Genomic DNA, 27892 nt, shown 5'->3' with positions numbered 1-27892 from the left:
GTGGGGTCTTTGCAAGAAGATAAACATTCATGGGAGTTCCCATGACAACAAATAAAGTTGGAGTTAAGCGTCTTCAGCGGTGACCCTACCTGAAACTGCCACGGAGTGCGGGGTGTGTGTGTGTGTGTGTGTGTGTGTGTGTGTGTGTGTGTCTTTCTTTATTACCTGCCACAGCCCTTCCAGGGATTCGGAATTGTCTAGTTCTTGGGATAAGATATCATGCATGCAAATGCTTTGATTCAGCTGCCTGGAAGGACTCAAGTAGGTTGAATTGTTCTGACCCTGCGGGGGGCGGGTCCTCTGTCCCCTGACCTTGCCTTGGACTCCTCCTTTTATTTTCAGATTTGGGTGGAGTACCTCATACCTGTAATTTTAGCACTCAGGAAGCTGAGGCAGGAGGATTGCAGTGAGTTGGAGGCTAGTCTGGGTTATAGTATGAGACCTTCTCTCGAAAGCAACACACAGACACACATGTCCAAGGTGTAAGGCAGAAAGCTTTCCTATACTTTAGTTAAGCAAAAGAATGTGTCCATGTATATGTTTGTGCGCTCCATTTCCTTTTTGCTTCTCAGAGAGCAATAAGGGGGGTCCAGATGAGAGAGGTCCAGCTCCTGTGGGGGTGTCCCTGAAGAGACCTGAAGCCTGCTGTTAAAGAGAACCTTTCCAAGTCTCCCCCCTCCCCCAGGGTTGGACCCAGTTTCAGTAGGAAAAGCCACCAGAACAGTCTTAGAGGTCGTAGCTCGCAGGTGACTGGAGAGACAGCGCCATTCCAGCCAGGCCTGGCTTTCTGGTTCACAGGGCTGCGCGCTGTGCTTGGGAGAGGAAGGGGGTGACCTCGTCTACCTTCACCTGGGACCAAGGCAGGGCTAACAAGGCTGTCATTCACAGAGCCCCAAACAGGACCCAAAGCACTGAATATTTAATTGAATCATTGCACCGAGAGGGTATTGTGACTCATGGTGAAAACCTATCTCTTTATCCGGCCCTACAGAAGTCGAGCTCCTGGTTAAACATTTAAAGGTCAGAGTCCAGGCATGGTCGTATCCTCATCATTTCTCTTCCTTTGTGGGTTTGGGTGGGGCCTGGGGAGAAAGGAGTAGGTGGGAATTCTGTTAGTGGATGTAGCCTTGCTGGCGGAGGGGGTGCCAGGTGGTGGGGAGCTATCCTTTCTTCTGCCTGACCACCCTTGGTCTTGATTCCCCAGATGGTTCTGGGAAAGGCTGGAATGTGGGTGTGGATGACCTCTGAGCCACTGCACTGGGAGAAACTGTTCTAACACCAACCTTCTGGATACAGTTTCCTTTGCTCTATTGAGCAGGGGAGGCATTGAAATTCCAGTGTTCTGCTGTTTAGTTGAATTTTTCATGCAGGAAGAACCAAGGGTGTTCTAAAATCCTGGGTCCCCCCCCCCCCACCTATTATCACTGTGTTAGCAGCATGGTCACTTTTAACCACCGTCCTCAGTTCAGGGGGCTTTTGCTTAGTTCCACTAGGACAAGTGGGCTGAGTCCCTTAGCTTCTCAGCTGACTGTGGCCCTGCACAGTCCCCTGTGTGATAGGACCAACATTTCACTAGGGCCAGATTGAGGCCTTGGCTGTGAAGTTTGTGGCATAAGTCGCCATGGGGTTTGTGCCTGTCGGAGATGAGGCATGACACACTTGGAATGTCCACTGAGTGCCGTGGCCTTTCTCAGGAGCCACAGTCGGTCTGGTGCCCTCTGCGAGTGCCTGAGATTTGCGCTAAGGAGCAGGAGTTCTCCCTGTAGAGATCCCCACCACCTTCCACCCCTCAAAGAGGAAAGGACTCGCGCTCCAGCAGGAAGTCCTAATCCCGAATGCCTTTGTGTGTGGAGTCGGAGACCGTTGGAGCAGTGGAAAGAACAGCAAATGCTGCTGTAACGTGTGCGCTGCGATTTTCCGCTGGGAGCCAGGCCTGCAGCTCGTGTCCTCCGGGGGAAGCATCTGCCAGGATGACAGAGCATCAGTGTGTGTGTGTGTGTGTGTGTGTGTGTGTGTGTGTGTGTGTGACTCAGCCTCGAGCTGACACATGTTTTCTGCATGATGTGGATGTGAGGCCACGAGAACTTGGGGGGGTGGTGGTGGTGGAGGGGAGACTCTGTCTCCAGAGTCAGGATCCATGGTCTTAACATCCAGCCAGCCAGTGATTGTAGAAACTAATAAACAAGAACAAGTCTGAAAAGATAAACCGACTTCTATTTTGGCTCTATCTGTGGGATTTCCGTAGGCTTTGGGGAGCCTCCCCCCCATGCTTCCCAGTGATTTGTTCCTCCTCTTTTCCCATCACTCAGCAGTTTTTTTCTGAACGCTGTGCCATGCCAGGCACTGGGCATTGAAGGGGAGCTCTGGCTGTGTGACGTGCAGTCGCACGGAGGGGACAGGGGCAGAACGGTGTGCCAGGGATGCTGGGTTGCAGGGCTCAGGCTTGGCCACAGTAAGGCCTCCTGCAGGCATTGCTCAGTCGGGGTGTAACCCCACAAACCCTTGAAGGGCTTGGAAACCAGTAAGGAGGGCAGCATTTGCATTGTGCAGTCAGATGCTCCACCACTGAGCTGTACCCCCAACATCCGCATTGTGAAAAGCCACACAAGATGGAGGCCTGGCGTGCGTAAGGGAGACGACACGGTCCTGTCACCTGGAGCATGTGTGAGCGCTTTTGACTATTTTGTTTCCTGTGAAGATGCTCAAGTGGCAGTTTAAAAGAACATTTGCGGCTCTGCCTCACTGTCAGCCTCACTAGACGTGGCAGTACCATGAAGTCAATGGGAGTGAAATCCTCCCAGCATGAATATTAATTACCCCCATCAAGCACGTGCAAGAAAATGAGAAAAGAAACTTAGTAAACATCTGTCTACATCATTTGGAGCAAAGCACTTCATCTTCAGATCTTGCTGCCATCCGGCCCTGACATGCGGCTGTTCCCTTATGGCGCAGTGACACTGACGACGCGCAAGCGTCCTCGAGGCTGCCTGCTGTGGCGTCTGCCCCCCTTTGTTCTTAGAACCATCTAGCAGCACACTTGCTAACAGATGTGCTTCCCGCTTGCCTTCTCCTTTCTGCTCCCGGGCTCTGGAGACGCCTCTTGCCTATGTTGGTCACACTGTACACAAGCAGGCAGCTTTGTCAACGGAGCTGCCACTGCAGAGAAGGCACACGTAGGAAGCCCCACGCTTGAAGTCATTTCAATATTTATTTATTTGAGTGACAGAGAGAGAGAATATGGGCATATCAGGGCCTCTAACCACTGCAAACACTCCAGATGCATATGCCACCTTGTGCATCTGGCTTATATGGGTACTGGGGAATCAAACCTAGGTCCTTAGGCTGTGCATTCAAGGCTCTTAATCACCAAGCCATCTTTCCAGCCCTCGAAGTCATTTTAGACAGAAAGGAAGGACCTTGGATTCCTGGCCCCCTTTGCTTTTCCATGGTAGGCTCACCACGTCTCCACCATGCCTAAACCTTAGCTTTGTCAACTGCAGATAATGAAAAGACCTGTACAGAGACCCGGCCCTGGGGACCGTGACCATGACTGGAAATCGGTCTTGGTATAATGGGGAGAGAGGTGATCAGTGTTCACTGTTGGTGGGAAGGCCAGATATGACTTGAAAAGGGAGTGTGTTTGTGGTCCTCTCCTATCACGTAGAAAATGAAAAATGGAGACATGAAGGGTGGTGGCCAGTTAGTTCTCATCAGTCCTGGCAAAGGCTTGGCAGCAGCTCTAGTGACATAGGCTAGAAAAGCAGGGACATTTGGCACATGGGCTTTGCAAATGCTGGGCTCTGTCAAAAGCTGTGTGACCTGAGGCTGGTTCAAACTGCTGACAGTGCTGTTTTAGGAAAAGTTCAGGGACGGTCTGTGTAGACAGGGTACTTTTCAGAACACGAAGGGCCCATGTACAGAGCCGTTCTACCAGTGTCTCTCATCTGCCCAGGTTACCTGTGCCGCACAGTTGCTGCAAGTGGGATAGGTAGAATCCGGTAGTAACTTTTGCCACTTGGCTCTCTGGGCAGCTCTGATTGTTGGAGCCCTGGTAAGGTGTGGCACGATGCTGGGGCGGACTGGGGAACCAATGCTTACAGAAGCCCTGCCCTCTCCCCCTGACTCTGTCGTGAAGCATTTCACATCAGAAGAGACCATCACCGTTTTCAGCATTGCTCTTTTGAAGATCTCTGGTTTAGGTGAGTCCCAGGTGATTTTTTTCCCCCAGAACCTTCTCTAGCTGCCTTAAACTTTAAGAAGTGAAAGAACCGGATTTTCAGTCTTTCATAATTGGTTGTCCAGAGTAGTTGAGGTAAGTGGTTTTAAAGAATTAACCCTCGGGAGGCAGAGGTAGGAGGATTGCTGAGATTTCAAGGCCACCCTGAGACTACATAGTTAATTCCAGGTCAGTCTAGACCACCGTGAGACCCTACCTCAAAAAAAAAAAAAAAAAAAAGAATTAACCACTTACATCCTAAGGATCCAACAGACTCCTTGGTGGGGACTTACTTTCATCTGTTGGGCTGAGGAGCAGCGATAGCACCCTCTTACCCAGCACCACCTCCAACCACCACAAGGCAGCCCCCTCCCTGCTTCCTTCCCTGGCCACCAGCCTGCCCCAGGATGATTTTCCTGCCTCTGGTACTCTGCGAGTGATTCTGGGGAGCCTTAGTTGTGCTCCTGGAGTCTGACCTGCTCCTGTGTGGCAGAGACAACTGCCCATAGCCACCCTGTCCAGGGCTCTTAAGCAGACAGCATTTCCAGCTGTTTGTTCCTTTGCTGCTTGCATAATCCTGATTGGAAAAAACATTAGGATTTGAGGCGGGCCAGAGGTCAGCTGAAATGGCAGTCCTCAGGCATGGATTTCTGCTGGTTAATCTGCTTGTTTACTAATCGATCCCTGTTCTTATAAAGGATTTCAGAATCTGAAACACAAGCAGTCAGATTCTCCTTTCCCCAGAGAAGTGCTTCCTTGCTCAAGGGGGGAATTCAGAAGGGTTTAATTCTGCTCCGAGCCTCTCCGTGCAGACTATAAGATGGAGCAGCCCCAATCCCTTCAGACTCAGAAAGGAACATTGTCAGTGGATATTAGGAACCCCAGAAGATCCTGGTCTTTCCTCTTTGTGTTCCCCTTCTCTGTCATAGTGCCCATGGCACCTTAGAGTGCACTTCTGCACACACTGGAGACTGGACTGTGCCGCAGGGGTGGGCACACAGTTTCCGTATCATCGGTGCCCAGCACCAACATGTGGGGAACAAGCCACATCATCCAGCCAGAGGCAGGCTGTTGGGACATACTTTCCTAATAACATGCAAGGGGACTGCTGCTTCTTCCTGAGATTGTTGCTAATTATCTTCTCAAAAAATGTCCTGAATATTGGGATTTTTTTTTTTTTGAGGCAAGCCCAACAGACTGCCCCCCCCCTTTTTTATGAGAGAGAGAAAGAATTGGATTGGTGCACCAGGGCCTTTAGCTGTTGCAGTCAAACTCCAGACATGTGCGCTATCTTGTGCGCATGTGCAACCTAGTGAGCTTGTGTGTCTGAATATTGGGAATGCTTTGTTGTTGTTGTTGTTTTGAGGTGGGGTTTCACCATAGTCCAGGCTGACCTGGAATTCACTATGTAGTCTCAGGGTGGTCTTGAACTCACGATGATCCATCTACCTCTGCCTCTCAAGTGCTGGGATTAAAGACATGCACCACCACGCCCGGCTTTTGGAATGTTTTAATGGGCCCAATTTCTGTCCTTTGGGGAAAACTTTTGAGGACTTTGTCAGCCTTATTTTAAAAATGTTTTACTATTACTTTTTTTTTTTATTTGAGGGAGGGGGAGAGAGAGAGAGAGAGAGAGAGAGAGAGAGAGAGAGAATGGGCATGCCAGAGTCTCTAGCCACTATAAACGAACTTCAACTGCATGTGCTACCATGTGAATCTGGCTTATGTGGGTACTAGAGAATTGAACCCGGGTCTGTCCTTAGGCTTCACAGGCAAGCGCCTTAACCACTAAGCCATCTCTCCGGCTCTAGTCAGCCTTATTTAAAAAGGACCTGACTGTTTATTTTTTTTCTTTTTTTTTTTAAACAAATTTTGTTTTATCTTTATTTATTTATTTGAGAGTGAGAGCAAGAGAGAGGGAGAGGGAGAGAGAGGAAGAGAGAGGGAATGGGAGTGCCAGGGCCTCCAGCCACTGCAAACGAACTCCAGATGCATGCACCCCCCTCATGAATCTGGCTAACGTGGGTCCTGAAGAATCGAGCCTTGAACTGGGGTCCTCAGGCTTCACAGGCAAGCGCTTAACCGCTAAGCCATCTCTCCAGCCTTTATTTTTTATTTTTACGCATGTTTGTACTGGGAAGAACTATCATCCTCTTGTTAATAACAACCTTGCACTTAGTAGGAGTACAACTATTTAATTTGATTGAAAGGCAGGCAGAATAGTTAAGCGTTGCTCTAAATATCTGTAATTATTTTATTTATTTGCAACCAGAGAGAGAGAGAGAGAGAGAGAGAGAATGGGCACGTGAGGGCCTCTGGCCACTGCAAACGAACTCCAGATGGATGTGCCCCTTGTGCATCTATCTGGCTTATGTGGGTCCTGGGGAATCAAACCTGGGTCCTTTGGCTTCACAGGCAAATGCCTTCACCGCTAAGCCATTTCTCCAGCCCTAAATTTCTGTAATTATTTTAGTGGTTAGATGTGCCCTTTTTCTTATGACCTTGATTTCAAACACGGCTGGCCTGATGAGCTCATAGATTTAGTCTTCAAGTTTTGTCCCCTTGAAGGGACCCTTGGGTAAGTCTAACGTGCGTAAAGAGCCTTTCGCTGCTCTTTCCAGGGAACCAACTCTTAGCTCAGCTGTCAAAATGTTGGGAACATGTGCTTTCCCATACAGGATATTATCCAGTTTTCTTTTTTTCTTAAAGATTTTATTTTTACTTATTTACTAGAGACAGATTGGGAGGGGGCGAGAGAATGGGCATGCCAGGGCCTCTAGCCTCTACAAACAAACTCCAGATGTGTGCGCTGCCATGTGCATCTGGCTTATGTGGGACCTGGAGAATCAAACTGGGGTCCTTAGGCTTCGCCAGCAAGTGCCTTAACTGCTAAGCCATCTCCAGCCCTGGTTTTCCTTTCTGTTTTTCCTTAGTTTGCAAATACCTATTAAGCCTCTATCCCTGCTCAGACATTTGTCTGGACATTGCTAATTCAAGGATGGCTTGAATGTAGTTGTTATCCATAAGGAGGTCACCATCTGATAGAGGACCTAGGCTCATGAAGCAGGAAGCTTAGGGCAGCAGTCAGCATGACAGGGCACACATGTGAAGGGACAAGGAAGAAGTGAGCCAGCAATCCGGCTGGCCCCTCTAGTGCCCCCGCCCCGCTTCTTCCCTTTCTTCCTCCTTCCTCCATCTTCCCACCTTCTTTGTAAGTGCTGCAGGGCTGTGTGCTGCCTCTAATCCACTGCCAGGCAGAAAAAGCGTCATAGTCTAAAGGTCGCTCAAATGTCCCAGGCATGGGTAGAGGCCAGCGGGGACTAAGGGTCTGCCTGTCCCTCATCTCCCGCTGAACGACTTCACTCTCAGGTGGTGCATGATTCTCCCAAGTTTGCCTTTCTCTCTAGATCAGCGTTGCATTTGCACTCAGGTGTCCATCCCAAGGCCGCAGGGAGCTTCAGGAAGAGCCTGTCCCTGCAGCCAGCAGGACGTCCTGTGAGAGTTGGTACGGACAGCCAGCTCTTCCACGCCTCTCCTCCAAGGCTGGGGCATACTGGGAGGATCTTTGTCCCGGGTTCTCAGAGTTGGGAAAAGGTATTGACTGATGAAAGAAAATTCTCTAACCCCTTCCCCTCAAAGCATGGTGAATAGTGGCCATCATTGAGGAGCTTGTTAGAAATGCCGAATCCCAGGCTCTCCCCAGACCTGACTCCGGAAGAGCTCCGTTTTAGCAGAACCTCTGACAGTCCTTGCTCACACCGAGGTTTGGGGAGTTAGAGCTGTGTGTCGTAGGCCGGGCAGAAGTAGCTTGCTCTGCTCCTGCCTTCCGTCAGCTGTGCAAGCCTCTGTTTTCCATCAAGCCTAGAAACACCACAGAACCTCCGCACAGAGCTTCCGGAATCTGCCCCCACCCGATCATAATTAGCCCAGGACATGAAACCCATTTGCCTCTGTGTATAATTTAGCCAACAAACAAACCAGCCTCAAGCAAATAGCTTATAGCCCAGGCCTTCCAAGTTGAGAACTGTGACCCTGATCATTCCCCAGCACAAAGGGAGGAGACACTAAGCACGCCTCACCACCACCGAACAGCTGTTGGCAGTCTTGCCTTAGATCAGTGGCCATAGATCAGACTCAACTGGTTCTCTGGGCTGGGGCCCTGACCTTGATGGAGCCGCAGAGGCCATTATGTAACCCGGGCTCCTGGGTTACCCTGTGGACACCAGGCCAACCTCTCCACCCAATCCCAAAGCCTGTGGCAGCTTCCTGTAAGATATAATTAATGACTGAGTGAGTCCCGTTTAGACCATTGTTGATAGTTGTTTTCCGCATTTGCATCCTGTTAGAACACAGCTGTTAAGTGGGTGTGAAGGGAAGGAAGAGCCCCGCGTTACCTGTCTGTCATAGGCTCTCAGGTTACCCTCAGTGCTCTCATTGGGGCCCAGTTACATGGAAATCAGGCAGAATTGGGAGACTATTTTATGAGGCTTGAAGACTCTTATTTTTTCTGACCTCTATGGACCCACCTCAAATTTTGTGAGATCTTATTTGCTAAATAAATTACATTGTAAGTAATAATGAGGTCTTTTTCTTTAGAGACATAACAGCAACTGTTACAGTGTTTTGATTTATTTTTAATTAACCAGGTTCAATATCATTCCCACTCATAAAGTGAAGGACTATGAGTGCTAAGTTAGCCTGCTTGTTGAAATTCTGAGCTGAGGTTTTGAATGCATTCCTTGACCTTGAAATTCAGTTTGGTCAGGGGAGGGTGAGCTGGCTTTCCTCCCTGGTGTTCAGCAGAGGGAAGGGTGGGACTTGCCAAGCCTGTGGGGATGTAAGAGGACACTGGTCATGTCAGGTGCTGTGTTCACACCCATGTGGGTGCTCCCCGGTGAGAGGTGAGAGGCTTAGTCACATCTGGCTTCTGTAGCTTGGACCTACAAAATGCAAATGACACCCACCTTTGACGCGGCTTCTCTCTCTTCAGCAGGAGGTGGTCACACCATGAGGTTTTAAATGAATATTTATTTGTTGGGACAGAGTCTCATGCAGTCTGCGATGACCTTGAACTTGTGATCTTCCTTCCACCTCCACCTCCCAAATTCTGAGATTACGGGCTTTGTTGTGCTGGGGATGAGCCCAGGATCTTGTGCATGCTGTGTAAAGTACTGCCAGATTTTCAACAAATGAATGTCGCATTCCTGCCATGGCCTGTCACACTGCTGGCACTAGGTTGGTCGAAGAGCTATTTCTGATGATTCAGAAGAAAGACGACAAAGTTCACACACTCTGGCCAAGTTCATGGATATGCGTACAGTCCCTTAAAGGCACGGCTCTTAGCCAGAACACCTGATGTTAGAGGTTTCAAGGATCTTTGTCACAGGGAGGTCTGGTCAGTAGAGACAGCAGGGGCTCAGCTGGACAGTGGGTGCATAAGCCTTTCTCTGGTTGCTAAACTTAACTCATCTGCTCTGATCCCACATTCACTTTCTAAATTATCTTGTGTCCCAAGGCTGCCTGGAAGACAGCAGCACCCAGAGCTGGCTACAATGAGCAGCGAGCTACCTGTCAGTTAGATTTGGGGCACTAAGAAAATGACATGTAGTTCATATATCAGGCCACATCTGCTTTGCTGGCATTGAGTTGATGTCCTCGTGTCTCGTGAGCCTGACTCCACTGAGAGCCTCTTTCTGTGCCTGTGTGGCAGAGGCCAACTACAGCAGTGGGGTTTCATGGTGGCAGATGTTGGGGAGCCAGCACATTTCCCGAGTGATACCCCACAGAGCTTTGCTGCCAGGAACCATTCCCTCCCAAATGAATGCTGGGAGGCAGCTTCCTCCCCCCAACGTGTTCACTCCGGGTCTGGTTTTCCATAGTGAGAGCATGTCTGTCTGTGTTTTTGTGTTTCTGGATTACCATTCTCGCTTTGCTTTTAAACAGTGACAAAGAAAGGAATATTGGGCTTTGTGGCTGCCAGTACCGTGCATGCCAGAGTCTCGTGTTTGCTGGTCGGAAGCCGCCAGATGGTGGTGGGATTGTGTGTGGTTTTGTTTCCTCTGCGTTTTGAAAAGTCGTGAAGTAGGAGAGGCCGAGAAGTGGGAGATGGGCTGTAAGATTTTCATGGGATGATAGCTTGCAGGATCTTCCAGCCCATGTGGGGGCACCATGGTGTCTTCCAGAACAGGCTGCTGAGCCTCCCTAGCGTTTGCTGAGCTCGCAGTATTAGTTGTCCCGTAAACACCAGCTGGCCTGCCCTTCCGGCCCCAGCTATATACAGTTGCTGAATAACAGTTTTCTGAACAGGAAATTCCACGTGTTTTTCTCTTCTTGAAGGCTGAAGCAGGCTGTTAGGATTACTATTGTGGCCCACGGGAAGTGGCGCTTCCTTTGTGGAGGGCTCTTAACGGTTTATTTTTAAAAATTTGTTTTAAGCTCCCCCCCGCCCCCACTTTTGGCCTAAGGAACCTCTCTGTGTGGGTTAAAGTACTTCTCGTGTTTCATACACGTTTGTTTTCTTGCCATCAGACTGTGTATGATGTAAGAACGTTGAGGGGATCTAAGTGGCACCTGCTCGTTTCCTTGTCATCAGACTGTGTGTGTGGTAAGAACCCTTGGGCTCTAAGTGGCACATACAGAAGAGTTTGTGTGATCTTGGCGCTGGCGTCTGGGCTGACAGAAGCATCAGAGACCACGTGGTGACGTACAGGTAGCTGCTGACGCCGGGAGGAGACGGCCCTAGTGCAAGCTGGAGCGTCCCAGTCTGTGATAGCTCAGGAGAGCCCAGGCTGGCTCTTTCTTGCTCCTCTCCTTCCCCTCCCTGGAGTCACACATAAGGATCTTGCCTTCCTCCTGTTACTCACCTCCATGTGCAAGATTGAAAATCCAGTGCTGATGGGTCCAGGGGAAACAGAGCAGCTTGTGAATGCACAAAAAGACCTGTAGAGAAAAAAGAATGCCAGCCCCCCCCACCCCCCCACCCCCGCCACACGCACACATGGCCTCCCCCACACCGTAGGAGCCAGCTGCGTGTGGCTGGAGGAGGAGTTTCCTGCACAAGAGAAACCACAGTAGGGAGGAAGTCATGTGAGTTCACCCAGAGCTGCTGGCCTGTCATTTCATGGCACCTTCCAGCATTAAAGTCACCATGAAAGTCCGCATTTTCAATTTGAGGGGATGACATAGTCACTCTTGAGGGCAGGGGCTGTCTCATATTACGGCAATTACACCAAAGTACATCTTCCTAAATGTCGGTTGAGTGTGGGAATGCTGCTTCGTGGCCACTCCAGCATGTGCCAGGAAAGCGGCCATCTGGCCTGGCTTGGAGGTAACCTGAGGGGAGATGGCCTCAGCTCCTCCGGCAGGTACGCCTACCTTCAGCCGAGGTCTGGCCGGGCTCCATGCTGGGGTACCAGGTGCTCCTCAGAGCCGTTGTTGCAGTGGTCTGGTTTAATCTGCACCTACCTGCCCTTGGTTCCTTGCCCCCAGTTTTTATGTAAAACCTTGTCTTTGCTGGAGCTCACAGCTGAACTTGTCCAGGCACAAGAACCGAGCTGCCTCCTTTTTCTGTTAGCATTCAGGCTCCTGTGGGAAGCCGTTTTGTAGCTCCTTTCACTCCTTCAGAGACCCGTGTACTGCCAGTTCATGTCGGGACGTGAAGGTCTCTCCAGCCAGATCAGGGGATGGTGGAAGGAGGGCGCCTGGATCCGTGGTCAAGCCTGACACTCCGCATGTGCGTGCGTGCGTGCGTGCACGTGCAGACCTGTTTCAACCAGGGTGAGTGCTGGCCTCCAGGCATCCCCCCCGGGCGACAGATGGTATACCCAGCCGTGCCCAGCCAGAGCGGCAGCTGATGCATGCTGAGGGAACTTCTGTGATGCCATGCCAGGCAGGCCCCCAGCCGCTGTCAAGGTGAAAAGACATCTGACACTTGGAGACTTTGGGGCTCCCTGAGAACTGACTTGTGAGGGGGGAGAGATACCAAAATGGAACAGCCTGGCAAGATGTGGCCTGGAATGGCCTTGAGTGTCCACGTCGGGGCTAAGCCCTCATTTCAGTAGGAGCCTTCCTCTTCACTCTTGGCTGGAAGGAAGCTGGTCATACAAGGGTCCATAGGTCGGCAGTAGGAACATTAACAGTCAAGGAACACCCAGGGCCAGGGCCACCTGTAGCGGAGGGCAGCTGCCTGCCTCCGGTGGGGAGGGTGTGGCAGAAGGATGGAGACAACCTGGAGTAAGTCGGCCATGACCCTGTCCGTGCTGCAGCCTTGAGTGCTGTCCACAATCTCTTTGTGCATGGACGCTTGGCAGTGAGGGCGCGGGGCACCTTTCTGGGTGGGGGCACTGGACACGCTGTTGCTGTGGTGTGTGGGAAGAAGGAACTATTCCAGCATCCATGGAAACTGCCCGCAGTTCATTGGCTTTCTGTGTCCCGACTGCCCGCTCCTCCTTGAAGAGGGATAGTAGGTGCCTGAGGAGAGAGGGTCGTTACTCGCTGGCAAGTGCACCATAGGGGATGACGGGCAGCCTGGCAATTACCTGGCGTCTGCCTCTTCAAGAACCTGACGATCAGTGTTACATCGGGGCCCTGCCTAATTGGCCCGTAGATGGAGCCAGTGCTCCTGCGTTCTGTGTGAGATACACCAGTGCTACCTTGACAACACTCGCTGCTGGAAGCTTCTGTTAGGCTGTGCACACTTCTCCCATCTGAGTGGCCGGCTTAACCAAGAGTCAGACACGCGCTCCTAAGCCAGCCCTGGTCAGATGTGTGACTGCCGCTCAACACCTGAGTTTTCAGGGACAGAAATCGTGGGAGTATGAGTGTGAAAATCAGGATTTGTTCTTGGTACAAAACAACCAGAATGCTTAGAAAGGTAAGGTAAAAGCAAGCTGCTTTGAAAAATTGTCGTCAAAGTGTGGGTGAGGTGGTGGGAAAAGCAGAGAGGTAGACTGGGGTGTAGCTTAGCGGTAGAGGGCTTGAAAGGCATGCATGAGGCCAGTTCAAGCCTCAGTGCGCGTGTACACACACGCACACACACAGTTATGGAGGAAAAGTATAAAAATCTAGGATACTCACTCGGTTTTACAAGTATCCCAAACTGGCATTTCAGGTGTGACAGATAGAAAATAATTTGACATAGCAGTAATCAGCAAGCATACTCCCCCCTCCCCCCCCACACCTTTAAAGAGTATAACCATCTGGGCTGGAGCGATGGCTTAGCAGTTAAGGTGTTTTCCTGTGAAGCCTAAGGACCCTAGTTCGATTCCCCAGGACTCACATAAACCAGATGCACAAGGGGGCACATGTATCTGGAGTTTGTTTGCAGTGGCTGGGGGCCCTGGCATGCCCATTCTCTCCTTCTCTTAGTCTCTTCCTTTATCTTTCTCTCTCTCTCTAGCTAAATAAATATTTTTTTTAAAAAAAGAGTATAACCATCAACATTTGAGTCTAAGTGAGTCGGGACTGTTGCCAGAGCCACGCTGCTAACTGACTGCAGAGCTGCGCTTTCCCGTCTATTCTCTCGTTCCCGCAGGCGAGGGTGGCAGATTAGAACCCAAACCCCATTCACCAGTGTGAAAACTGTGCAAAGTAGGCGGCTTACGTGCTGCTAAGTGCCTGTAGATCACCCAAGTGTGTGTGTGCGTGCGTAAGGAGAGAGAGGGACGAAGGGCATTATTTACCTCAGCAGGTAAGTTTTGGTCTGGGTGGATTAGACTTTGAAAAGGATGCCACAGGGGACCCCAAATTCAGATTTGGGGTGTTTTGAGTATGTGGTAGTTAGCTATCTGGGCACATACCTCTCTGGCATCTTTTCAACTTGCTACGAGAGAAGTAAGCTGTGGCAGGTGAGCTTCCTATGCAGTGCATGGTTGCTGTACACTTTGAGGAAGACGTCATCTGAGGTTAGGCTTGTGTGGCCACCGTTTTGTGTCTGGTGCCACAGCTCCTCAGAGACACTGTAGAGATGGCTGTTCACCGCTGGCCAGGTATCAAAGAGAGAAGCCCCAAGCCATCGAGTGACCGGAAGCCACTCTCGCTGACTCACCTACCTTCCTGTCTGCTCTGGGCTCAGGTCCTTTCTACTTATTTGGCCTTTTCTAATACTTTTTCTTGTTCATAAGCTGCATCTAATTGAAAGAAGGCTGGGGGTGCAAGAGCAAAGGCCTGTTGACTTTGTGCGTGTGTCTGTTGTGTATTTTTAAGTGATTGTCTTTTTAATGGCAAGTGGGAGGTTTTCTTCATTACAGAAGGCGAGGTGCCTATTACCTCTGTGCTTAGGAGACTGAGGAGGCTCGGCCTTAATTGCTTTCCTGTCTGGTGATGAGAGATTGGGAGGCAGCTTCCATAGCGAGTGTGTGCTCCTGACTTCCACAGCCCCAGAGTCAGGAGCCAGAGGACACATGTTCCCTTAAGTCTGTCCTTCCCAACAAAGGCGACTTTGCACCCAGGAGGCATTTCTGGTTGTTATGATGGGGGATGGCTGAGTATTGATGGGTCTACCCAGGAGGCTTTTTTTTTTTTTTTCAAGGTAGGGTCTTGCTCTGACCTGGAATTCACTATGTAGTCTCAGGTTGGCCTCGAACTCATGACAGTCCTCCTACCTCTGCCTCCCAAGTACTGAGATTAAAGGCATGTGCCACCACGCCCCCAGGATGCTCCTGATGCCCATGGAGTGATCGCAGCCAGCAGAGCTGTGGGGGCAGGTGGGGGCGGGGGGCTGCTTCTCGAAAGCCCCAGTTCTCTCCAGCTACTAATTAGCCGTCAGGCAGTACGGGCCTTGGAGAGGAGGCCGAGGCCTGTGCCCACGTCTTAGCCAGGGCATTGGCTTCATCCTGGCTGCCACGTGCCCACGCTGGGCCGAGACCACCTGCCCGGGACACTCCTGCTGTGCCCAGAGACGAAAGCACCTGCAAGTGAGGCTGCTTTGAGGGCTGTGACAGTGTCACCTGATGGACACCACTGTCCCGCCGTCCTAGTGGCACTTGGAAGGGTTGAGTCAGTGGGACTATTAGGAAGGAACCGTGGCTTGGTGGCCTCTGCCCTTCCAATTTCCTCCCCACCCTCCACAAAATACGCACGAAACAATTTGTATTCTGTTTGTGACGCTAACGCACCTCTTTGTCCTTGCTTGGGAATGTGTCCAGCTTGGCAGAGTGGGAAGGAATCTTCTGGTGTCGGTCAAAGCGGGGTCTGGATCTGGGCTGAACCGCTTAGCTGCCGCGTGGCTGAGCTAGTGAGCCCCGCTGGGCTTGAGCACTCAGTGAACACAACGTCGACATTTTCCTCCTAGGGCTGCTGTGAAGATAGTGTGCTGTTTTTACTTTCTTAGTTTTTGCATGTGTGCGTGCGCATGCATGCGTGTGTGTGGCATGCACGTGTGCACCTGGGTCTTGTCCAGAAGACAGACTTAGATGTCATCCTTAGGAAGGCTGCCCACCTTTTGTGAGACAGGGTCTCGGGCTATGCCAGCTAGCCACTTTGCTCCAGGGATCTCCCCAGTTTGGCTCATCCCATGATACCTAGCATGTTACGTGGGTCCTGGGGCTGAACTCAGCCCCTCATGCTTGCACAGCAAGCACGTACCCAGCTCCCTGGCTCCAGTTCTTCACTGGCCTGTATTAATTGCACACGGGGTTACATTGTGACATCTGCACACATGTCTATGATGTGCTTTGATCATACCCCTTCTGGTCCCCTTTCTCATCCCTCTTGTGCCTCCATTTTCCTTTCCCGATTCCTAATAGTCTCGACCCTTATCTGCACTTTTTGTGCCGTTATCCCTCCCCCCCCAAGTGTGAGTCCCCTCGAGAGCCCGCGTTTAAGTAGCTTTCACATCAGGATGCATCCTTGTCAGGGCTTGCACTGTCTCCCCCAGCGCTATTTCGACATTCCCAATCCTTATTATTCACAAATGTGACTATTTGGACATGTGGTTTTGGAAGGTGTAATTAAAGAGGGAAAGGTCATTGAGGTAGACGCTCATCCAGTAACACTGGCACTTTAAAGAACCTGTGGGCAGGGTCTCACTCTAGCCCAGACTGACCTGGTACTCATTTTGTCACTCAGGCTGCCCTTGAACTCAGGGTGATTTTCCTACCTGTTATAGTTAGTGTCTCACTGCTGGCACAAGATCAGCTGATGAGAGGAAAGGATTTAATTTGGCTTCAGGGCTCACTGGAAACTCCATGATGGCAGAGAAAATGGTGGCATGAGCAGAGGCTGGCCATCACCACCTGGACAACAGCAGCAGGAAAGTGTGACAAACACTGGCAAGGGGAAGCTGGCTGTAACACCCATACGCCTGCCCCCATCTGCATACCTTTTCTAGTAAGGATACAGTTCCCAGATTGCCACCAGCAGTGGATTAAGCATTCAGAACCCATGAGTTTATGGGGACACCTGAATCAAACCACCACACTGTCTTGGGCTCCAAATGCTGGGTGGGTATGAGCCACCATGCCTGGCTTAACACTGGCATTTTGAAGGGTAGGGGAACTCAGACATAGGCGCACGGGGCAGAGGGGATTGCCTTCGCACATGCCTCACAGGAAGTCACAGGACGCAGAAGGGGAGCCATGTGGTGTCCTAGAGGCAGAGAGTGGAGCGATGCCACTGCTGTCCGGGGTGGCCAGAGCCACCACAAATGAGGAGACGGGAAAGTGCCCCTTGTACATGCTTGAGAGGGAGCAGGCTTGGAGCCTCGGGACGGTGAGGAGTACGTTTGGCTGGTTGAAGCCAGCCAGCGTGGTACCCTCACTGTCCCGTGCAGTCCGAGGAAGCTAATGCAGTTGTCAGTCAGGCTCGTGGAGTTTGTGAACGCCCCCAGGTCTGTTCTGCTTTACTACAGAAATCTTTGCTTGCCGTGGGAAATGGTTTTGGTGAGCGTCACATTGAAAAGCATGAAGATCTGAGCCATGGAGTTATTTGTGTGTCGCTGGGCCACAGTGTCAAATGACCAGCTTGTATTTTGTATGGTGACAGTCCGTGGTCATGGGAGGAGGGCGCACGGGAGGGTCATTCTCCCTTTCTTCCTTTCTGCTGGTGAGATTCGGAACCGACCGTGATGGCTTTACCAGTAAGACATGCTGCCCTTGCCAAATAAGAACCTGCGCCCAGAGTGAGGTCAGGCTCAGCCTGTGGCTAGGAGGATTGCCAGGGACTGGGTTATGTCTGCCTTCCATCCGTAGCACACACAACGAATAAAGATGACACACTGCAACAGCTAGGCATCCTGCTTCCTCGCTCGTGTCCTGTGACTCTCTGTGATACCTTCTTCCTATTTTGCGTAAATTATTATTCATTTGCATATGTGTGTGTGAGAGCATCTGCACACACTTTGCCAGAGTCTCGTGCCATTGCAACGCAGTGCCTGTCTGGCTTCACATAGATGGCTGGAATTGAACCTGGGCCATGAGGCTTTGCAAGCAAGCACCTTTAACCACTGAGTCATCTTCCCAGCAGCCGCCTCCGTGCATCTCTTTCCCATTCCTGAGCCAGCCACTGCCAGGGGCACGGGATGGGACCACCGTCCTCTAAGTATGAACGGCTGCTCGAGTCTACCACAGGGCCCTCTGTGCCCTCCAGTTTCACAACTCCAACCTGTCTTTGGTATAATTAGCAATGCACCCCAATGATGCCTTTCTCCCCAGACCTGCGAGTGTGTTACAGATCACATGGGCAAACAGCTCTCTGCAAATGTAATTCTGTTCAGGATCTTGAGACAGAAGTTTATCTTAGACAACCTTGGTAGGCCCAATATCATGACAAATATAACGATACATTGAAAAGGCTTCTGTTAGGAGGGAAGGGAACCAGAGAGAGAAGAGGCCGGGCCTGCGGAGGTCAGAGAAGAGCTGTGGCATGTCTGCCTCTGTAGATGAAAAGGTCATGATGAGGCCATCCAGGCAGGCAGGCAGGCAGCTCCTGGAGGCTGGAAAGGGCAGGTAAGCAGATTGTCCCCACAGTCTCCAGAAGGGAAGCAGCCCAGCGAGATCTCTTGTGGACTACCACCCTCCAGACTGTAGGGTAATGAGCCTGTTTTGTTTGGGACCACTGAGTTTGGGATCATTGTTACAGCAGCAATCTAAAAGGAATATACCATCATTTGTCTAGATTGACCCCAAACTCATCTAGGCCTTTACTACGATTGAGTATCTCATGTTTATTTGGAACCCTTTATAAGTGTATTCATAAAAAATAGATGACATTTAAGGAACAAACAAAAGACAAACCAATCCATGGTCCAGCTTCCAGGGAGGACCAGCCTGGCATTTGTTCTCAAAATAATAATGTTTCCTCATTCAGCACCAGTTTTGGGTACTTGGAGTTATGGTATAATGAGTAAGAGCTTGTCCTCACTCACAGGTGCCTCAGCCTTGGGATTCTATTAATAATCCCGCTGTCAAGCTGGACGTCTCCCAGGTGTCTTCTGGCTTTGCAGCTCCAGGCAGTTTCCTTTGATTCAAACCTGCTGATTTTTTTCACAACTGCTGGCAAGGGTCAGGGGAGCGGCAGCTGTGGCTAAGCGCTTAACGAGATCTATTTTTAGGGTTCCCCATGCCGGGATCAGCAAGTCCAGTCCCGGGGTACACAGGGGATGTCATCTGCCTCCCGGACAGAGGCTTTGTGGGTCTTCAACTCCTCCCCTCCCCGCGGCTTCCCGTTCTGCAGAGTGCCGTGATGGGGCCCAGGCAAGTTTGGAAACTGCTGTTATCTGCCCCTGGCTCAGCTGCTTCCGGAAAGCCTTGGGCTGTCCTGAGGATGAAATAAATCTACGGGAAATATCTGGTTAAAGAAAAAAAAAAAAAGAAGCTAAAGTATCGAAGTAGAGAAGTGGAGTGCAGGCTGGGGAGATCCGGCCTCCACAGTGATCTCTTCCAGCGGCCTAATTCTTTCTCCCTCGAGGAAATGGGCGCTCCCATCACCCAGCTCATAGCTAGGAGGGAGTCCCGTCCTGAAGGCAGCAACTAGGCAGCCTGGGCTCAAGGACCAGAGTTACAGAGTTGGCTGTCAAAAGCCCCATTGCCGTCACTGTGCGTCAATGAGTAAGATGGGTGCAGGGCTTCCTGTCGTCTTGGGGGGGCGGGCAGGGCACACCGCAGAGGCGCCACACACACCACCCCTGCAGCTTCCACTTGGAGGAGCATCACTAGCCCTGAGAGCTTGGACACATTGCTTAAAAGCACTTTGTCTGTCTACAGTACAAACAGGCACAGTGATAATTCCAGTGCAGCTGAGAAAATGTAAGGGTGAACAGCGATCTGTGCAGGGGACTGACCGGTGTGCAGCCGTTCTCAGCGCCAGCGTCTGCGGCCAGGCACTGCGTTCTCCGTCACGTCACTCCCTTGTGTGCCCTGTGCCCGACTTAACAAGATTCCTATGGTGGGGCTTTTATTTATTTAATGTCACAAGCATTTCAGTGACTACTACCTTGATAGGTAAGGGTTTCTCATCCTCAATTATCTCCTCAGGTTAAATTTCTAGGATTAGAATGGCTGGGTCAAAGAGATTATATTTTGAAGGCATTTTTCTTGTTCCCTCCCCAAAAGTATTTGTCTTAACTTCCTACCAGCAATGGATGAGTAGGCGAATATCCTTGTGTGGCTGGGTTATTAACTTGTAATCAAATGAAGGCCCCAGAAGGAAAAAAGAAAAGATATTTCCCTGGGGATAAAACAGTCCCCAGCCTTCCTCAAAAGCAATGAAAATTTTAAGAGCCTGGAGAAAGGCCCCCGGGGCAGGTGGAACATGTGAGAGTAACGCCCTCTACTGGCAGTCACTGGTAGAGACTCTCAAAGATGGCTTTCAGGAGCAGGTGCCAGGAAGTGAAGGGGACGGCATTTAAAATAAGACTTCAGGCCACTTAGAAAGTCAGCTTTGGGGTAACAGTTGCTGCTTGTTGGAGCGTTTTTACAGCAGTGGTTTTCAGCAAGGGACACCTGGTACTATCTGGAGACATTTTGTAGGTGCCACAAATCTGAGTGGGTATAGCAGGGGGAACCTACTCCTAACTTGTAGTGCAAGGCAGGGATGCCAACAGCCCCTAATCATGTCAACACCGAGGAGCTGTGCTTGAGAAAACTGGGAGGATTTTCCTAAGACAGCTTCCTGTGGGGGCCAAAATAAAATTCAGAAATATTCATATTGGATATATATCAAATTATTTTTTTGGATGGAGCTATTAGTCTTGCAGGACAAAATGGAAAGTAAGCATAACAGTGTCAACAGTTGACCATTTCTAGGAGAGAGTACAGACAATACAGCCCATATAAAGTCATGTGTCTTAAAAAGAGGGGTTTTTGTTTTCCTGTCTTTTTGGTTAAGCCTGCCATAAATTCCTGTGGCTTCTCCTTGAAGGCCTTGTTTGTTAAGAATAGTGCTTTATTTGACAATTTCTCCCAATTTTACAAGTACGGTGTTTTTCTAACTATGCCTTCCAGGGTGTGGTATGTAGTAACTATCTGAGGTTACAGTTTGCTCCCCCACTTCATGCCCTAGTAAATGCTGATTCAAGAATTGTTTTCAAAAGGGGAAGGAGTAGAAAAACTTCAAAAATAATCTTAGAGAAGGGTGTGCCTGAAAGGAAAGAATGAGAAGAATTTTGGAAAAATCAAACCGTTTGAGCTTCCTTTTTTTTTTCTTTCTTTTTTTGCTGAATTTGAAGACCTTGGCCACTGGTGTTGGCTTAAAACTACCCTGTGCTTCCATTTTGTTTATTTTATTTTATCTTTTGGTTTTTTGAGGTAGGGTTTTACTCTAGTCCAGGCTGACCTGGAATTCACTATGGGAGTCTCAGGGTGGCCTCGAACTCACGGTGATCCTCCTACTTCTGCCTCCCAAGTGCTGGGATTAAAGGCATGTGCCACCACGCCAGGCTCTTATTTATTTATTTTTTTTAATATTAATTTGTGTGTGTGAGAGAGAGAAAGAGAATGGGTGCACCAGGGTCTCTAGCCACTGCAACCAAACTCCAGATGCATGTGCCACCTTTTGCATCTGGGTTACATGGCTATTGGGGAATCGAACTTGAGCCCTTAGGCTTTGCAGGCAGGCTCATTAGCCACTGAGCCATCTCTCTAGCTCCTGCGCTTCCTTCTCACCTCTGAGCTTTGCTAGTCTCTGAAGCAGTTGCATTTTAGATCATGTGTCTTTGCAGTAATTAACTGAAATGGCCCCTTAGCTGTTCTAAAATAATCTTGAGGTTTCTTTTGCCAGAAATGAGGAAACTCTATATAGTATTTCCCTCCCAGAAACTTTCGGGTCAGAATTCCTGAAATTTTTTTTATGCTTAGTCTGTATTTGTGTGTACGTGCCTGCGTGTGTGCCGTGGCGTGTGTATGAACAGCAGGGAACAGCCTTGGGAGTATTTCTCCTCTCCTTCCAGAGTCTGTTGACACAGGAAGGGTCTCTTGCCACTGCTGCTTTCGAGCTTCTGGCTCACGTCGGCTCTACATGCCACTGCTGGGATTACAGACCCGTGTACCGCTCCACCTCCTGCTTGATGTGGGCACTCAGAAGAATCGCGTTTTACTCAGTAGGCTTATAACCAAGCAAGCAAGGCCTTTAACTGTTGAGCATCTCCCCAGCCCAAGAAGCATTTTTTCACATGGATCATAAGTTGATTTCTGATCAATATTACGAGGCAGAGGGAATAGCAAATAGGAGAGTAGAGCCAGGGAGATAGCCCAGTCAGGAAGATACTTGCAAGCATGAGGACCTGCGTTTGGTCCGTAGACCTTACATTAAAATCACCAAGCATGGTGGTGCACGCTTGTAATCCCAGTGCCACGGAAGCAGAGACAGGATCCCTGGGCTCCCTGCCAGCCAGTCTGGCCTAATTGGTGAGCTCGGGTCCCATGAGACACCCAACTGTGCTCTGGCCTCCGCATACATGTGCACCACACAGTGCGGGGACACACACACACACCCCCATTGTGGAGACAGGCAGATGCCACCACAGATGTACATGTCTTCAGCATGTGCAGGGTGGGAAGTTTGAAGGCGGTGGCTTAGGTTCTGTGATGTGGTGACATGCGTCTTGGAAATTGTCCCAAGCTCTCAAGCATTCCTGCGCGCCCCCACCCCTCACCTGTACCCCTTGCTCTTCCAGGTGGCACCCGGGAGATTGGCTCAGCACTCACGAGGATGTGCATGCGGCACAGAAGCATCGAGACCAAGCTGAGGCAGTTTTCCAGGTGAGGCGCGTGTTCTGTCCTGATCCCAGAGCCCCGCCGATTCTGGGTTAGGGAAGCAGAGATATGTTGCATCCCTTGCCATGCAGCACGGGTCTGCCCAGTGCATTTAAGTCCTCATACCCGCCCTTTCCTCACATAAGCCAGATGCTTATGTGGCGCTCCATGGGCACAATCTCTGCCTCACGGAGCCTGCATCTCCCGTCAGGTCCTTCCTTCCTCACCTTCCACCACTTGAGGAGCTGCTGAGGCCCTGGCACCCCCTTGCTCTGTGGTAGCCTCTCGGAAGGAGGGCTGAGGATTTGAATAGTGGGCATGCCACACTGGCCTATGTGCTTCTTTCCAAGCTACTGAGACAGAATGGCACCTCTGAGGGGATAGCTGCCAGCTTCCAGGCTTCCAGAGTAGGGCACAATGGCAGTGGCTGGCACAGGTATTTGGAGTCACCAGCATTCAAGTGGAATTGGCCATTTTCCTCTCAGTGATCGCCATGCTGTGTGCTGACCTGCAGCTGGTTTGAGTAGCCCACACAAGTAAGGGGTGCACCTGGACATCCCCCTGCCCCTCGTGACCCGGACCTGCTGCCCATCCTTCTGGGTCTCCAGCTGTGCCATTCATGCATCTTCATACCTTCCAGGCCCGGTGCCAATGAGAACCCCGTGTTGTTAAAAAGATAGCAATGCCTTGGGAATGCTCCACACTGGCAGGGGAAGATGATGGCATGAGCAGAGGGTGGACATCACCTCCTGGCCAACATCAGGTGGACAACAGCAACAGGAGAGTGTGCCAAACACTGGCCAGGGGAAACTGGCTATAACACCCATAAGTCTGTGCCCCACAGTACACTGCCTCCAAGAGGCATATTTCCAAATCTTCATCAGCTGGGGACCTAGCATTCACAACACCTAGGTTTATGGGGGACCCCTGAATCTAACCACCACATTCCGCCCCTGGTCCCCATAAACTGATAACCATACATGACGTAAAATGCAATGCATCCATCCATCCAACATTAAAAGTCCCCATAGTTTTTAATCAGTCTCCACCAGCTGGGAGAACTAGCATTCAAAATACCTAAGTTTATGGGGGACACCTGAATCTAACCAGCACAGAGGTCAAAGGACAACCTCTGGGCCTTGGACCTCTTCATCTTCATCTTTCTCAAGGCGGGGCTTGTTCTATTTTTTTTCTTTTTCTTTTTTTAAATTTAATTTTTATTAACATTTTCCATGATTATAAAAAAAATCCCATGGTAATGCCCTCCCTCCCCCCTTTTTCTTTTTCAAGGTAGGGTCTTGCTGTAGCTCAGGCTGACCTGTAATTCACTATGTCATTTCAGGGTGGCCTCAAATTCACAGCAATCCTCCTACCTTTGCCTCCTGAGTGCTGGGATTAAAAGTGTGTGCCACCATGCCCAGCTGTTTTTTTGTTTTTGTTTTTTGTTTTTTTTTTAATGAGAGAGGCACACCAGGTTTAGCCACTGCAAATGAACTCCAGACATGAACGCCACCTGGTGCATCTGGCTTATGTGGGTTCTTGGAATCGAACCTGGGTCCTTAGGCTTCACAGGCCAATGCCTTAACCACTAAACCATCTCTCCAGGCCTTCTCTTGTTCTTTTTGCCACTAGGAAGGCCAGCCTAGCTGCCCACAAGCTCCTGTATTCTTCTGGCTCCGCCTCCCTTTGCCATGGATGCTGGGTATTGAACTCTGGCTGGCAGGCTTATGGAGCAAGCACCTTTAACTGCTGAACCATCTCCCCAGCCCCATTTGCAACTTTTTTGGGGGGGCAGGGAGTTAAGGTACAATCTCTCTCTAGCTCAGGCTGACTTTGAACTCATAGCAATCCTCCTACCCTTGCCTCCCAAGTGCTGGGGTTAAAGGTGTGTGCAACACCACGCCCAGCTACAACTTCTGAATAGTGTTCACAAACATCCCCAAATGGACTTTGAAAGTTGGACTGACTGCATTGCATTTCACCTCATGGATGATTAATAGTTTATGGGGGCCAGGGGCAGAACGTAGTAGTTTGATTCAGGTGTCCCCCATAAACTTAGGTGTTCTGAATGCTAGGTTCCCAGCTGATGGAGATTTGGGAATTAACGCCTCCTGGAGGGAGTGTATTGTTGGGGGAGGGTTATGGGTGTTATAGCCAGTTTCCCCTTGCCAGTGTTTGGCACACTCCCTGTTGCTATTATCCACCTTATGTTGGCCTGGGGGTGATGTCCACCCTCTGCTCATGCCATTGTTTTCCCCTGTCATTGTGGAGCTTCTCGAGTGTATAAGCCAAAATAAACCTCTTCCCCCCCAACACACACACACAAAATTCCCCAAATGGAGGCTGATCTGAAATGGAGGTTTTGTGGGAGGGACAATGTCCCTTCAGGGATGACCAAGTGCAGCTTTTTTTTTTTTTTTTTTTTGGAGGTAGGGTCTCACTCTACCCTAGGCTGAGCTGAAATTAATTCACTGTGTAGTCTCAGGGTGGCCTCAAACTCACCATGATCCTCCTGCCTCTGCCTCCCGAGTGCTGGGACTAAAGGCGCGCGCCACCACCGGCAAATGCGGCTCTTGGTGTTGTCATCGTCGTCGTCGTTGCTTGTTCGAGGCAGGGTTGTGTAGCTTCGGTTGGCCTAAGAGCCTCATCTTTCCGCCTCCGTCTCCCAAGCACTGAGATTACCAGCAGGTGCCACTAACCCAGCACCAGACGCAAATCTTGATAAGTAATATAGTTGTGTGACTTCTTCTCTTTTTCTTTTGGGCCAAGTGCTTTAATCGACTGCCTGATAAACCCACTTCAAGAGCAGATGGAGGAATGGAAGAAAGTGGCTAACCAGCTGGACAAGGACCATGCGAAAGGTACGCGCAAGCGGGCTGGGCCATGGCGCTGCTCCTGGCAGTCTGAGAAAGAGCTGTGGACTAGCTGCTGGCTGGCACCTCTGCTGGCTGTTGTCCCCAAAGCAGCTCACGGCCCTCCTGTCCTGTCCCTGCTTCTCTCATAGTGTCAGTGTCAGAAGACGATGAGTCCAGAGGTTCCAGAAGGTTCCCTTTGCCAAGTCCAAGTTGTTTGTTCCTCATGACACATCCCTCAGCTGAGGGCCTGTCTCAGTACTTGGTGGCGTTGAAATCGCCTGCATTAGACGTGCCTCAGAGCAGTGCTGTCAGTGACAAACATGCACACCTAGTACGTCCCGGAACATTCAGAAAGCCGGGGCTCTAATGGTATCTGCTCACCGTGGGTCGCTGCTCTCTTTGTGCATCACCTCAGGGAAGGCTGGTTAGCTGTTGGAGGAGCAGAGGAAATAGCTCCGGTGCTTGTGCAAGTATGTTGATTGTGCCTCCCTCACACAGCCAAACTGCTTCATAATAAGCTTCCATCCCGCCGGGCATGGTGGCGCGCGCCTTTAATCCCAGCACTTGGGAGGCAGAAGTAGGAGGATCACCATGAGTTCGAGGCCACCCTGAGACTACAGAGTGAATTCGAGGTCAGCCTGGACTAGAGTGAGACCTTGCCTTGAAAAACCAAAAAAACAAAAAACAAAAAAAAAAGCTTCCATCCCTTCATTAATCCATTCTGAGGTTTTGTTTTGTTTTGCTTTTTTCTAAGCTAGGATCTCATTCTCTAGCCCAGGATGACCTGGAGTTCACTATGTAGTCTCAGGGTGGCCTGGCGTGAGGTGTTTATTTTACTTGAAATGAGATATCACTCACTATGTTACCTAGGCTGTTCTTGCACCCCTGAGTTTAAAACCTCCTACCTCAGCCTTCCAAATCCTGAGGTGACAAGCGTGTGACCCTGTGCCCCGCTAATTCTGAAGTTATTTACATACTTGGTGCTGTGGGGTCTAAAGAAAGTTAAGCCTGGCATCCACTACGACAGGAGCAAAGGAGCCCCATGGCAGGGCAGGGCAGGGTGCAGGGAAGGCTGCAGTGAACGCTTTTGGCGGCTGCTCAGCCAGGCTGCTGTGTGGTCATGGAAACGGTTATTCTGCCTGCTTCTCAGGCTGCTCAATGAAGATGGTTCCACATCCCCAGCAGCTGTCAGTAACCCCTGGAAAGCTGTGTGTTCATCCAGATCATTCTCCCCTCCTCTCTCTCATTCTCCAGCCATTACAAACAAACTCCAGACACATGAGCCTCTTTGTGCATCTGGCCAACGTGGATCCTGGGGAATTGAACCTAGGTCCTTTGGCTTTTCAGGCAAATGCCTTAACCACTAAACCATCCCTCCAACATACATACATGCACACACACACACACACAAAAATATTTTTTAAGATAGGGTCTCACTCTGGTCCAGGCTGACCTGGAATTCCCAACTATGTAGACTCAGGGTGGCTTTGAACTCATGGCGATCCTCCTACCTCTGCCTCCTGAGTGCTGGGATTAAAGGCGTGCACCGCCATGCCTGGCTATCTCTATCTATCTATCTATCTATCTATCTATCTATCTATCTATCTATCTATCTTTTTGTTTCACTGTTCCTGACAGTTGTATTTATTATTTGCAAGGAAGCAAGCAGGGAGAGAGAATATGAGCACACCAGGTGTCTTGCCACTGCATATGAACTCCAGGTACACAGACCGCTTTGTGCATCTGGTTTTTCATAGGTACTGGGGATTTGAGACTGGGCTGTCAGGCTTGCAAGCAAATGCCTTACCTATGAAACCATCTCTCCAGCCCAATTCCTGACTTTTTTTTCCTTTTTTATTTTTATTTTTTTCTTAGTTTGTATTAATATTTTCCATAATTATAAAAAATATCCCATGGTAATACCCCCCCATTTTCCCCTTTGAAATTCTATTCTCCATCATATCCCCTCCCCATCTCAATCAGTCTCTTTTATTTTGATGTCATGATCTTTTCCTCCTCTTTTGATGGTGTATATCTATATCTATCTATCTATATATTTTTTGACGCAAGGTCTCACTCTAGCTCAGGCTGACCTTGAACTCATGGTGACCCTTGACCTCAACCTCAACAGGGAAAAGTGACATCCTGAATCTTGTATTCATTTAAAAGTTATATATATATTTTTAATTCTTCTTCAAGACTCACCTCTGGTGATGTTTCTCACCTGGGTTCTAGCCCCTGTGTTTGATATGGTCCTCACGTACCTTGTTTCTATGAAGTTGAGGACACGGGAAGTCACGGCACTTGTTCAGCTGGGTGTTCCTCACCCAGGGTCCTGGGCTGTCATCTCTGAGTCGTCATCACGTGTGCCTATTGGTGGCTCCATTAGGGGACAGAAAGTAGGAACATTTGAACATTTTTTCATATGGGGAGTTGGTGGTTTTCTTTTGAGTTGTTCATTAAATATGCCCATCTGATAATAACTGCAAGCCAATTTTATTAAAGAAACATTGAGACCGGATGTGCCAAGCTTATGTAAGAGAAATTTCACTGAGTGTGTGGGGAGAAGGAAGCAGGTCCGACAAAAGGCCTGCCTGACCTCGGCTCATCCAGCAGGACAGAGATCCTTGCTT

The 27892-nt window shown here is 50.0% G+C and overlaps 1 protein-coding gene across 7 annotated transcripts in view; it reads left to right on the top strand.

Annotated features, from left to right (window-relative positions):
• The window catches only part of Mtss1 (MTSS I-BAR domain containing 1), a 170958-nt gene that overhangs the window by 107734 nt on the left and 35332 nt on the right, over positions 1-27892 (top strand). For all 7 annotated transcript variants that reach the window (XM_045143046.1, XM_045143048.1, XM_004661347.3 and 4 more), the window contains exons 4-5: positions 22326-22410; positions 25174-25265. In XM_045143046.1, the coding sequence (XP_044998981.1) occupies positions 22326-22410; positions 25174-25265 (177 nt within the window). The remainder of the gene's footprint in view (positions 1-22325; positions 22411-25173; positions 25266-27892) is intronic.

The sequence above is a fragment of the Jaculus jaculus genome, chromosome 2 (genome assembly GCF_020740685.1).
Source record: "Jaculus jaculus isolate mJacJac1 chromosome 2, mJacJac1.mat.Y.cur, whole genome shotgun sequence".
Classification (NCBI taxonomy): Eukaryota; Metazoa; Chordata; class Mammalia; order Rodentia; family Dipodidae; genus Jaculus; species Jaculus jaculus.
The sequence above is the reverse complement of the archived record's forward strand: the minus strand, read 5'-3'. Positions and strand labels throughout refer to the sequence as shown.